Raw genomic sequence first — 13,730 nt, forward strand, 5'->3', positions numbered from 1 at the left:
ACAAACTGTAGCCGAAGGCACCGCTTTCCTCCCCTCTTTGTTTTCTGAACACCACAACCCTTGAGAACCGTGTGTCGCAGAGCTGATGGCCGCTGGCTTGGGAAGTGGGGTGGGAGGGAGGGGAGGTCAGGCAGCAGGTGAGATAGAGGAAGCAAGAAAAGACCATGGAAAAGCTTTTAGAAATCAGAAAGGTTTATTTAGCAAAAGCCACTAGACTAGTGACAACATCCAGGGAGTAAGTGCACTTACATGAACAGAGAATCTTTTCCCAGAGAGTTGAACCAACAGAGTTAATGACACAACAGTTTTAGAAAGTAGAGGGCTCAGGGTTGGTGGAGTGAGAGGAGGCAGTCAGGCAGAGAGGAAATAAAAGGAACACGAGTCCTACACAGGAGCCATTGGGAGAAGGGAGGCTACGAAGGGGCTTCACAGAGAGCACGGATACAAGCAGGGATATAAGGAATATCACTTTCATCGCAATATACAGTCCATCCTGTGCAGAGAAATTCTTTGCTGGCTCTGCAACTGTGATAGCCCGGAAGTCGGCTGGCACCCGGGGTAGGTTGAGGCAGGCACCAGTAAGGTAGGCGCCCCTGGCGTCCACTTGTCCTCCGTGGACAGAGGAAGGATAAAAAGAGGAGGGCAGGAGTTGAGTGAGCAGAGCAAGAAGAAAGGAGGGAGAAGGAGAGGGGGCCATCGCTGGGAAATCAGGTCTGCGATGTTCTCTTTCCTGCCCAGTGGCTGGTGAATCGCCAGGGTCCCTAGATCCGTCCCGTCATCTCCACACGCCCCGTGTGCTGCTGTGGCTCAAACTGGGGAAGGCGCCGGCACGCAAACCGGTCTCCGGCAAAGGCCCCGTCTGGGGGAAGGCTGGGGCCGAGGCAGGCGGAAACCACTACGGAGCGTCCGAGGGCAAGGGTCCCAGACGGGTCCTGAGTCAGTGGTACAGAAAACTCGTCTCTCTGATTCTTTCATCTCTCCTAAGTTTCCGTTCTTCTTTCGCTCCGCAAGCTTTCCGAGACCCTTCAGAGACCATTCCCCACCCATTCCTCACCCCCTCTCCTGCCACGGTCCACAAAGCCAGTCCACTGGCCCCCTGGCTCCCCCCCTCAGCTCCTGCTGACACGCAGGGGAAGGCAGGGGAAGCCTCAAGAAGCCAGACCTCTCACGCTCTGGAACACTCAAAATTCCCACGCTCTGAGGGGTCGCACCCAGCGGAGGATCTGGGGAGCCGGCCAGGCTCGGCCACACCAGACTCCGGCCGTCGCTCCTTCAGTTTGTGGCTCTTACCTTCCTGGTTCTTCCTTCCCTTGTGTATCTGGACCTACCTGCCATCCAATGGTTAATTAGAAAATACGGTAAAACAAACACAACCACCCCTCTCCAACTAAATACACGTTAGGAAAAGAACACAATTCTGCTTCGTTCAAAGACCCTGAAGATTCCCCGTCTCTTCTCTCTGGCCACTTCTTACAAGCCCACACACCACGTACACACGTTCCCTCGCGTGGGCACCTGTGCATACACGTACACACACGCGCAAACACACACGCACACACATGCACGCGTTATCCGCACACACCCCATCCTAATTCTGCTGATACCCTGGTGCACCAAGGGAGGCTAACATAAAGCTGCGATTATTTCATTTGGACTTTCTAGCTAAGAGGGAATCCAGCTGCTTAAGAGAAGGGCTACACTTTCATTTACCAAAACTGTAAGGCCGAGTCAGGGCCGAAGCGCTCTGGGTTTTGGATCGCCACGTCCTTACCAGCTAACCCTCAAAGAACACTGCAGGCTGGGTCTGTCGCTCGTTGTCCCGGATGAAGGCTGATTTCCCCAAACACGTGACACTAGCATGGCTCGGCTCTCGCTCTTTAGGCATCGTTAAATCTGTTCACGGGCGCTGGAGTCTAACGGTCACAGAAGGAACTTGTCCTCCGTGCCCCCATCAGCATGCAGTACCGGGTGGTAATCTCTAGACAAGGCCGAGATGGTCCAAGACAAGACAACTGCACGTGGCACTTTTTACAGGTGTGCTCGAGGCACGCACCCACAGGGACGGGTCAAGGGTGACGTGGCTGTGGTCCCTGACCTAAGTGGCAGTGATTCTGAAGAGAGGAAATAAACAGTCTCAGCTACCGGCCTGTATTTGTTTGCAGTAAAAAGGGACCACAACTGCCCAGTGGAGGGGACAGGTTGAGAGGTAAGGCTTGGAGGGGGTGGTGGCTCTGGGTCTCTGAGGCTTTCTCCGAGGTGAGGGTGCCACGAGAGGCCTCAGCTGGCAGAGCCCCCTGAGGCAGGACGCAGAGGAGGGAAGGGCGAGCTGGGCTTGCAGGATGGGGGCAGGACTTCCACAGCGAAGAATCAGACCTAAGGCATCTGTGGCAGCAAAGAGACTGCCCTCCCCGAGGGCTTTTCACAGCCCCGGCCTGACTGATGTTAAACGCTCAATGTCCCTGGAAGCAACACCTAACATCCAGCTGGAGAAGATGTCCAGATTCAACTCATCCGGAAGCTTCCCCGATGTGACACATCCCAACACGGCGCTCACACCAAAAGCTCTACCCTGTCACTTACGGCCCAGAGCATTCAGCCTCTGTTCTCTCCACGAGGGCCTGGAGAAGGAATTCGTCCCACAAGGTCTGGGGCGGGTGGTCAGGCAACGGGTATTATCCTGGACACCCAGATGCACAGTACCCCAGAAGGTACCCGACGGCTTCCCTTCACAGTGGGGCCTTGAGGTGGGGCAGGAGGGGGCTACCCGGGCATCACAGGCCAGGCCAGGCCAGGGCAGAGGAGCCTGATGAAGCAGCTGGCGCCAGCGGTCCTTCAGCAGCCCGGTGGTCCTCGCGAGGGACCCTCTCCCAAAGCCACGGGTCCTGGAAGGCCCTGCCCCCCCTCCTCCAAAGTCACAAATAGGAGCGAGGGGCCGAATGACCTGTGGGAGTCCCAGTGCTCCCCTGTGTCACCTTCCAAAGCAAAATCCTAATCCTTTCCTGAAACGGCAGGCTCTCCGGGGGGGGGGGGGGGGGGGGGGGGGGGGGCCCGGCTGGAGCCAAAGTCTCCGGTCGCCAGGGTCCTCACCGCCCTCCGCCGCGCGGGCATCCTCGGCGGTGCGCCCAGCCCGAACCCCACCCCGGCCCCGCCCCCCGCCCCTGCGCCCCGGGCCGCCCTACACGGCGATCTCATCGTCCAGGCTGTCGCCCAGCTCCTGCCTCTGCAGGACGTTCAGCAGGCGCGGCAGCTCCTCCTGGGACCACGAGTCGCGCTCCTCGCTCTCGTCCGTGTTGGACTCGTACTCCGAGGCGATGCCCGACTCGCGGAACCGGAGGAGCTCCAGGCCGCCCAGCAGCGGGCCCGCGGGCGGCGGCAGGAAGCGGAAGCACTCCAGCTTCACCAGGCGATCGCGCCTACCTAGGGGGCTGCCGGCGGGGTGCGCCAGCTCGGCCAGGCCCGCGCCCGGGGGCGGCGAGGGCAGGTCCTCCGGCTGCGGGGTGGTGGGGTCGCAGAGCACCGGCAGGCCTCCGGAGCGGAAGGTGATCTCCAGCAAGCTGTCCTGGGAGCCCACTGGAGAGGGGGGGGGGGGGCACAAGAGCACAGGAGGCCGGGTCAGTGAGGCAGCCCGCCGGGCTGGGGGGGGGGGAGGGGCGGGAGGGGCACCGGGGACACCAGCCTGCGACCCTGAAGGAGGTACCCATCGAGAGGGCCAGACTTCTGGGGCGGTGAAGTGCAGCGGGTCCCAATCCAGACCTTGGTGCTGCTTTAACAAGGGCCCCAGCCCTGCCCAGATCCCCCGATCTTGATCTCCATGGGTTGGACCTGGGAATATTCATTCTTTAAGAAGTTATGGGATAGTCTGGGGGAACCACTGGGCAAAGAGGAAAAGCATTGGTTTGGCAGTCACGCCTGGCTTTGAATCTCGGGTGTGACCCACACCTTGCTGGTCCTGTAACCTTGAGCCAGCTCCTTAACCTGTTTGAGTCTGTCTCATCCATAAAATGGGCGTAACAACATCTACTACTACAAGGATTATAGGAGATCACGTGTCTGAAACTCTAGCATCGTTTCTGGCACAAAAGAGGACCAGGGCATCTACACTGGCCCTCAGCCTACACACATCTGGAGAATGCTTACAGGCCACGGATAAACAAAAGGAAGGCCCGGAGATGTGTGCTGCCTTCTAGTACCTCCCAGTCCAGCCTGGAGGCGGCCGGGCTTCTCAGGCCGGGTGCCGGGCAACTCTGTCACTCACCAGCAACGCTATCTGGCCAGTTCTTTCCTGCCCTATCCGCTAAGTAGACGACGGCTACCAGCCTGCTCTATGCTACAGAGGTGCGAAATGTATAGTGCAGGGTGCGTGAGGTCCTCCCCAGAGCTCCCAGACAGCAGGACATGATAGGTGCTCAGTAGATTTCAATGGAAATACACTGAAACGGGCTGCCTTAGGACGAGCGTCCGAGCCCTTTTCGAGGAGGGGGAGCCTGGATGAATTCGTGGCAGTGACTCCTGGGGACATTCAAGGTCAAGTCTGGATGCTGGACGAGACGGGGCCCAGACCCTCGCTAGCCCTGCCGTTTTGCAATTCCACAAAGCGTGTGGACAGGACAGACAGAGCTGCCTTATGTTTCCTGCTGGAACGCCGGGGCGAGTCAGGGGTCTAACAAAACACCACCAAGAGCTTCAGAGAAAAGCACGTGGGTTTTCCAGAGCCTCCATGGAGGGCGGGGAGGCTGGGCGGGGCCCTCACTTACTCGCACTCTGTCCCGATAGCTTCAGCTCCAGCTCCTGTACCTGCTTGACCAGCAGGGAGATGTGCTGGAGCATGTCCTTGTTCTGCAGCAGGAGCTGGTGCACTCGGGCCTGGGCCTCCAGCCGCGCGGCGGCCTCGGCAGCCAGCTGGTCCTTCAGCAAGTGAACCTGCAGACGGGAGGGAGAGAAGAGGCGGAGAGGACAGGACAGAGAGGAGAGAGAGAGATGAATGCAAACGAGAGTCACCGGGGGAACGGCTGGGACCAGAGACACCTGCCATGTTCCATTCGCGAGGAAGAAGCCCTTCCGGGGACACGTGGGCACCTGGGCTCGTCATTCGGAGCAGCAGCCCAAAGAAGCCGGGTCCCCGGCCCCGTGCGCCTCTTTGCACCTCCCGAGGGAGGGCTGTGGCTTGTCACTCAGATACCACTCAGGGCCCCGCAGCAAGCACAAGAGGAAGGGAAATGCCGAGCCCCAGCCCCTGCGCCCCCATCAGGTTTGACAACTAACATGTGACCGCCACGTGGACGGAGGTGCCTTTCGCTCATCGTGTCCTTTAAGAAAGGAAAGCGGAAACTGATACGCTGAGCCAGTAGCTAAGAACGGTGTCACAGCAAACCCCTCCTCGGGCTTTCCTCTCCCCTTCCTCGTGCCCACACGTGCTGGGAAACCAGAAGTCCTACAGAGTCCCCTCATTAGTGAGGCGGTCGTGATAAAGTCTGTTCTTTCCCATCTGTGGGTACTGGCCTCTTTCCCTGACCATCCAGCCCCTTTTCATTTCTCACAGCACCTTGGACTGTGCCTTATACATGGTAGGGGTCACACGCCTGCTGACTGATTCACAGCCGGGCCTCCTCCCACAAGCCCAGCAGGGTGGAGGTGAACGGTTTACAGAGCCGCCCACTGTGGGAGAGAGAGGACCCTCATCCACTGTCCTCATACACGGTAGAGCAGCTGGCGAGGGCACATACAGTGTGCTCGGGGCCCCGGAGGGTCTGTTCTCGGTGCGTAACCGGGTATGGGGAGAAAACCCAGGGGAACAGGTGGAGTGATCGTAACAGGAGCCCAGCTTGAGGAAACTGAGTCACAAGCCAACAACAATGTTCACCCATTTGATTCCTGTTACAAGTGGTGGATAAAGGGGCCTTCGCGGAGGGTTTCAGAAGGTCCCTGAAGAAACGGAGCTCATGAATTTTGGCCCACACCAAGGCCGCTTGTGGGAAAGAGGGTTTTCCTGGACCAGGAAATACGACGTGGATGAAGTGGAGACACTGAGGCAGGCTGACTGGGGCGAGTCAGGTGGGGGCAGGAGAGGGGTCGGAAGAGCCAGCCGACTCTTGCTCAGACAGTAACGGCTCGGGCTTTTTCCGAAGACCAGTTTGCTCCAAAGGGCTGCACATTTTGTCGGAGAGCAAAGGACCGTATCGGCTCCGTGGTCCGTCCAACCGGACCCAGCGACCTGCCGAGCCCAGCGTCTGCCCCTTCTAGCCGCTGACGCTTGGAGACTCCCACTCTTGGATTCAGCAGCTGCTTCCTTCCTGGCAGATTTGAGGACCTGACCTTGCAGTCGGTTATGTGGGAGCCGCTAATGAGATTAGTTGCCACTTTCCATTAGTGGCTCCTGAGGCTGGGCCTGTCTTGCCCCGGGGGGCGGATGTGTAAGGAGTCTAAAGTAAATCTGTCCTCCATAAGGTGCTGCTGAGGACGGACGTGACGGTTTGGTTTAGAAATCAGCCTCATCTGCTGCCTCATGGAAACTAAGGAAGGATCTAGAGAGCAAGGAGAACAGGGAAAGAAGTGGCAATAATATTTGAAGCGGAGTATCAGGTGGTGGGGTGGCTGTTAAGCCTTTATTTTCTTTGGAAACTGAGACATGGAGGTATTTCCCCTGAGAGTCCCCCAAATCTTGCTGATTCTCAGAAACAGAACAACTGCTGTGGGAAGGCTCCAGAAGTGCCTCCCGAGAAAGGGCCAAGCTTAACCTCCCATCTGTGAGTAAGGTAACGTACGCCAATCAAGAGTATCGTTGAAAGGCATCTACGGTGCAGGTGGGTTAATTATCCCATTTTCTATTTCCTTTGGAGTGAAACAAACATGAGGCAGAAATGTGGGATAAAGTTTTCAATGCATATGAACAGAAAAAGCAGAGAAGTCTAGATGCTGCTAATCGGCATCTACAGCGGGCTCCCTGCACACACACCAGGGACTCGGGGACTCGCATCCCAGGACAATGGGCCACTTGGGAGCACTGGACCGGGAGCTGGAATGCTCCAGTCTGGCGGTTACACCCTATGCAATTGTAGCGAATTCACTTCCACCTGGACCTCACTTCCTCCAACTCTCACCCGAGGGGGCCGCCAGAGGCTCAGGCAATCCAGGATCCCACATCCTGGTGAACATGGCAGTCAGCGCTGGGGGCCATGTGTCAAAGGCTCACTGAAGAAAATGCCTAGATTCCCATTCTGACATCACAGAATGAGGACTGGGGACACAAGAGGAGTCCCCTCCTGCAGAAGCGAGGTCGGGGAGGGGAGGGGGGGGATGTTGGAAGCTTCTTTTTGCAGGTAATCCAGTTCCCCTGGTGGAGTGCCATCACTACATAAAAGGCCCTTGAATCTAATGCTTCCCTCAGGCAGTAAGCGCCAGGAGAAACGCTCCTGAGTCTGAGTGCTCCTCGAACAGATTAAGTAAGAATTTTAGCTTTGCAAATGCAGAGTCAGAACATTTCCAGTGTTTTCAAACCCCAGGAATGCAAAAGCACACACCGCTCCCTAAAGCCAGCGCCAACAGGCCCTTCTGCAGCCATCAGAAGTGACATCAGGCAGAAGGATCACTTTGTCCGCGGCAGTCCGTGCCACGGCAGAGCCCAAACCAGGCCAGGCTGCGACGAAACAGCCTGGACTCCTTTTAAATCTGAGGCCACTTAATAGTCCCTGTGTTTTGCACATACAGGTCTGGCCTCGAGGCACTGAAACGGGGCAGCACGATTTTCAGCCTGGGCTCTGGGCAGTCCGCTCTAGCTGTGTGTGCTCGCTTCCTCCACCGTGAACGTGAACGGGGAGCAGGCACCGCCCCCTCCCGCCTCCCAGATGGGACAGTTCTTTGTATCCGGCATGCTTTTCTTTCTGAGAATTCAACACCTTTCGCAAAAGCAGGCCGTATTAATTTCTGAAAAGGTATGGGTCAGCCCCTCCTTTCCAGAACCACAGGGTCTTTGGCAAACGACTATCCCACTTCACAGACGAAGTCCGTGGGAAGGTCACGGCTGGGGTGCGGTGTCCCGCTCCGCGTTCCCGCCACGGCGCCCCACGTGGGAGTTGAGCCCTGCACCCTCCAGTTCGGACGCCCTCCCTCAGCCCACCCAGCGACACCAGACCACTGCCCACTGGCTCTCCAGCCTACTTGCCTGGACTCCAGCTCCTCCGTGAGAAGTGGGGGCAGGGCCAGGCTGAAGTTAGGGAGCAGGCACATGGAAATGGCGTGGAGAGAACCACAGCAATTTGCCCTCCCCCCCCCCCCCCCCCCCCCCCCACCGGACGCACCAGCGGAGGCAGGTGACGCTGTCTCAGCATGCATAAGGCAGGGACTGGGCAGTGCACCCGGGGTGCTGGGGACCGGCAGAAGCCACGACGACAAAAGCTCAGTCTAGGGCCTAGAGGTGGGGTGTGGAGGGTTTTCTGTGCGGCTCCTGCATCGACAGCGTACGCGATCGCGAAGCAGAAGTAACCAATCACGGGTTTCAGAATAAGCACCAGGGGCAGCGGGTAGAGGAGAAATCTTTAAATAGCGACAGTGCACTCACAAGCTAGGCCAGGAGCTGGCAAAGTGTGGAGGACTCCCGCCTACTTAACTACTGCCAGTCAGCCGAGGTGCCCAGGCCGATTCTGGAGCTCTAGGGGCCCAGCTCATGGCCATGCAAGGTGCCAGCGATGTCCCAGCTCTGGTTTGGGGCTTGGCTATGCTCTCATTCACACCCTTGAACTTCTGGCCCAACTGAAAGAAGAGGAAGCTAGTGCAGCCAGGCAAGCCTCATGCTGGGTGGGGAAAGCGGTCAGAGGGGCTTATTCACACACTGAAGTCTAAGCTAGAAACGCTTAAGAGCTGGTTGAACAACTCCTTTGCCCCTGTACCTCTAAGGCCAGGGCAGGCTCCCCTAGAGAGGCTCTGAACCAATTAGGGAGAGGCTGGGAGAGATCTTAAGGTCTTAGAACAAATCAGAACACTGTTAAGGAGATCCAAGCCCGGTCCCAGGACAACAGCAGAACGGAGTAGCCTGTGAAGAGTACATGGGGAGGGGGGCATGCATACAGGATGCCACAAGGGACCCCAAGAGTGAACCTGTTTGCAAGGAACTAAGCCTGGACCCTTAGCTCAACCCAGAAGTCACATAGGAGGACTTGGATGCTTCCAGAGAGAAAGAAACTGTGTTCCTACCTGAAGTGCTGAGGTCATGGTATTCTTGCCCCCTGGAATTTTGGGGATTGTGGCAGGTTGTTTTTTTTTTAATGTTTGTTTATTTGGAGAGAGAGAAAGAGAGTGAGAGCAGGGTAGAGGCGGAGAGGGAGAGGGAGAATCCTAAGCAGGCTCCATGCTGTCAGCACAGAGCCTGAGGCAGGGTTTGAACTCACGAACCGTTAAGATCACGACCTGAGCTGAAATCGAGAGTCAGACGCTTAACCGACTGAACTACCCAGGCACCCCCCTTTTTTTTTTTATTTCTTTTTAACGTTGGTCTGCCCTATTTTAAGTGCATGAAAGATGTCAAGGAGGCCTATTGATCCACTTCTATCTCCTATACAATAGTTTTCACCCAAAGACATGGAAACTAATACAAAGCCCATTCTCTCTGGAATGGGAGAAAGAGGAACGTGCAGAAGAACTTGTAACAGAAGGAGGGTTTAGGGCCCAGTCGGCTGGAGGACACAGGATCTGAAAGCCTCGGCTGCGACACCACACCTCTTCTGTGTTCCCGGGCAGCAGAGGGGGAGAGATGTATGTCCAGGAAGCTATCTCTGACCTCAAGTTCCCCGTCCGGCTGAAGACGCCGCAAGTCTCCGGCCCTACCCGTCACCTCGCCAGGACCCATGCCCGACGCTGGCCAATCAGCCACGTCACTGCGGGAACCAAGGGTCAGGCAGGACACCGCCAGCCACAGTCCACAGACTGTGAGTCAGAGCCCGTGGGAGTGGCATGCAGTACACCCAAGCACCACACTCTTCCCTTCCCTGAGATCCACTGTCTTCTAGGAGAGAGACCATTAAAACAGGGCAGTGCTGCCCCACTGAGGCAGATGCCTGATTCCCTACCGGAAAACCACTTTGAGGGTTTCATGCTGCTTGTGGCAAAGCCACGACCAGTTACAGGTCTTGTGGCTTTGCAGACTGAAGGCTTCCCCAGACCGACACAACAATCTTCTTGTTGTGTAGGTTGTACGTTTGTGTCTAGGTTCCCTTTAGCGTTCAGCAGTGACTTCAAATTCAAATGACTCGCTGGTAATATCTATCATGAATATGCATCAAGCCCTTTCTTAGATAAATAATAATTACTCGGCAATTGATAGGCTGCAAGAGAAAAGTATTATGGGTTGGAGAATGGATTTGTATTCAAGGGGAAACTTCCGGAAATGATGTGAGTCGTGGAATGGCCCTGTGCTGGAGCACTGAGGCTTTGTGATCCTGTCACAACGGGGAGGAGGGGACGCTAGGGACTGCCACACCGCCATTAAGGAGACGAGATGAATTCTGTTATTTGACAAAGAGTAATGATTCCCCCCCCCCCTCCCAAGTATAAGAAGCCATTAATGACATGCCTTCTTTTTCTTGCTGTTCTGGAAACACCTGCAAATGCTCCTACCATTAGCACACATCCTTTTGTTCCACCGTCAGAATTTTTTAAAGGCTCCAATCACCTAGGAGCCATGGCACACTGATTCTACTCTCTCCAACCTGGCTGCAAAAATCCTCCGAGAGGCTACGTCTCAGGACGTCTCAGGACCCGTCCTTGTGAGACTGTGTTAAGAGAACTAAGTCTTTTCCAGAACTAAGTCGTCGCAGATCCCGCTCTGGTTAGGCGGCCGGTGCTTTCTAAAGGTGTGCATATGGGAGAGCACAGCTCTGACTGGGCCACCCCTCCACCCCATGGGTCGTGAGAAGATTAAGCAGGAGAAACAACAGGGATCAGGGAGTGCTCCCCAGAGAAGTCTGCTCCCTGCCGTTCTAGAACGCAGAAAGCCTCAGAGGTCAGCCTAGTCACACAGATCGAGAATGCCAGTGCGTGGAGCTGCCTGGCCAGATCGCACACCACTGCCCTGCTCGGGAGGCCCCACCCTCCTCATTGCCCTTATCCACGACCCCCTCCCCACCCCACCCAAGAGCCTGACCCATCCCTCAGTCTCAGAATTCAGCCTATGAATGGTATGAGCCTATGAAGGTCAGACTCACAAGTCCCAAAGCAGATGTGGATTAGGATCCCCTCCAGATGTGGATTAGAATCCCCTCTGCGGAAAGCAAGCAGAAGGAATCCCTGCCGGAAGCAGCAAGGGAAACCAGCTTGGTCCTCCTCTGCAAGGCCATGGCCTGACAAGCCTTTGGGGCTCAAACAGCACTTCGCTCCTGAGATCGAAGCCAATTCTCACGTAGCTCACATACAGCACCTAACATCCTGTAAGTTAGATCCCATTGGGACGAATTCCAAGGCCGGTACAAGATCAAATCATGCCGGGAAGACGCAGAGCACTGACGGAGGTGTGGGGATGTGAATGGACAAGGCAGTTAGGATGCCAGTAGGGGGCGGGGTGGGAGTCTTTGCAAGGGTGTTTGGTGCAAATTCGTCCTTGAAGCTCTTTCAAGACTGGTTGCACAAGGTCACAGCTGTCCTGACTCCAAAGGCGTCCCTTCCCACCCGAACGCCAGGAAAATGAGGCAGGAAGGGGAGGGGGGCTCTGTGTGCACCTCCTTCCTTGGTGAGCTCAGGTCCTTATCCAACGACGTCCAGCCAAGCCAGCCAAGCCCAGCTCAGAGCGGGGAGGGGGGGGGGAGGGGGGGTACGCGGGAAGCCAGAACGTTCCCTCCTAGCCCAACCGCATCCCCCTCGCCCCCCTTCCCCAACAAGCAACGACCCGACAGCGTGAGCGATCCCTTACGGCTCCCTAGGCTGTACACCTGCCCCTCGGCCCCCGCCAGGGAAGGCGCGTCAAGCCCATGAGAGTGGAGCCTGAGGGGGAGGGAGGAGGCGGAGGAGGACCTGGGCCACAGCCACTTGCGTCTGCTGCTGCTGCTGCTGGAGGAGCTGCTGGAGGAGCTGCATCTGGTGGTGGGAGGACAGCGGCGTCCCCGGGCCCAGGCCTGGGGGCTGCGCGGGGCAGGAGGGGAGGAGCATCCTGGGCGAGGCTGCCAGCACGGGCTCCTGGGGGCGGGGGGAAGCCTGGAGAGAGAAGAGAGCACAGGGCAGTGACCGCTCTCACACACACGGCACGGGCACGGGCACGGGCGGAGGGGGATGCGGCGTCCCCAGCAGCCGTGCGGACGGGGCCCCGGGAGGAGGTGGTGTGGCGGCCGGGGCCACCCGCCAGGACACCTTGCCTGGACCCTCAGTGGCTGACCCCCTGCGATGGAGGCAGACGGCGGGCACCCGCCTCTCGCACCATACCCAGCGATAGCACACCCGGACTCTGGGGCGCCCGTCTCTGGCCACCCACCACCCCACTATGGGACCCGGAAGGGGGCAGTTCCACCTTCTCTCCGATGGGTCCTCGGGGTTCCCTCCTCCAGGGCTGCCCCCGGGGCCCCGAGGCTTGAGGGAGGCTAGTCCAGCAGGGTGTGCCTCGCGGGGAGGGCCAGGCTGAACGGCGTCCTTGTGCCCTCCCTCCTGTCTCCCTCTGGGCAGGTGGGAACTGTCACGAAGATGGCTTATGGGATCCATAAATCAACTAACTGCAGGGAGAGCCATTTCGTTTCCGGGAGGTCTGCTGCTGGCCCCTCTGCAGACGTGCAGGAGAAAGGCACCCAGTGACAGACGGCTCTTGCCGCTTGCGGGGAACAAATGTCACCAAGAAAGCATCAGGTGATGACTCGGGACCATCCCACCCCCCAGACCAGACAGGTTTCTCCCTCCTCCTGATGAGCTGCCCCACAGCCTGCACCGGAAAAGGCCGACACACGGCAGGAAGGAGAGGCGGCCGTGACACGGGGAATCTAGGGGGAGCCCCCTCTCTTCGCATTGTCCCTCCGGGTTTTCTGCTGTGTCTTCGGGTTGGAATGTGCTCTCAAGTTATCACTTTCTCAGTCTGGATTCTTTTGTAAAAAAATTCTTTTTCTAAGTTTGAGAGACAGAGCAGAGGAGGGGCAGAGAGAGAGGGAGAGAGAGACTCTCTCCCCCGATGTGGGGCTCGAACTCATGAACCACGAGATCATGACCTGAGCCGAAACCAAGAGTCGGCCTGTCAACCGACCGAGCCACCCGGATGCCCCTCTCGGTCTGGATTCTATCGGGACCCTCTCGGGAGCCCCGCCATCTCAGCTGTAGGACGTGACGTTGGAGTTGATGATGCCTCGGGTGGTCTCGCAGTTTCCGGCCCCCAAAGGGCGCGCTGCCAGCCTCTGTGGCATCAGCAGGAGGCGGCACCAAAATGCACAGTCGCTGGCCGCAGGCAGAGGGAGCCTGGACGAACTCCGCTCCAGCAGCTAAGCCCCAAGGGATCGGTCCTGGTGCTCGAGGCTTAGCTCTGCACGGGTATCAGGCTGCCATGAGGAGCCACTGAGGGCAGGACTTCCAGGGAGAAGGGGACTCAGGACAGAGGGGACCCTGGAGGGTGGCGCACGTCAAGGGTAACTCCGTGGTGTCCTGACACACAGCAGGGTCGAGCGCCGGCCCACCGGGCCCATCTGCAGGAGCCGGGCCCCCGCAGAGGAGACGAAAGCTGCTCTGCTTGGTCGTGTGCACCGCACTCGGAAGCTAACCCAGCGGGTACAGGAGGGGAC

General features: G+C 57.7%; 1 protein-coding gene across 3 annotated transcripts in view; it reads right to left on the reverse strand.

The window, feature by feature from the left end:
• Positions 1–13,730, reverse strand: part of LOC102967731 (carboxyl-terminal PDZ ligand of neuronal nitric oxide synthase protein) — a 284,060-nt gene that overhangs the window by 14,750 nt on the left and 255,580 nt on the right. For 2 of the 3 annotated variants that reach the window (XM_042977053.1, XM_042977052.1), the window contains exons 8-10: positions 11,995–12,174; positions 4,755–4,920; positions 3,418–3,570 (exon numbers count right to left, since the gene is read on the reverse strand). In XM_042977053.1, coding sequence (XP_042832987.1) covers positions 3,418–3,570; positions 4,755–4,920; positions 11,995–12,174 — 499 coding nt within the window. Of the gene's footprint in view, positions 1–3,175; positions 3,571–4,754; positions 4,921–11,994; positions 12,175–13,730 lie in introns of those variants that run through there. The other variant, XM_042977054.1, reaches the window with a different exon arrangement.

Source organism: Panthera tigris, chromosome F3 (assembly GCF_018350195.1).
Source record: "Panthera tigris isolate Pti1 chromosome F3, P.tigris_Pti1_mat1.1, whole genome shotgun sequence".
NCBI lineage: Eukaryota > Metazoa > Chordata > Mammalia > Carnivora > Felidae > Panthera > Panthera tigris.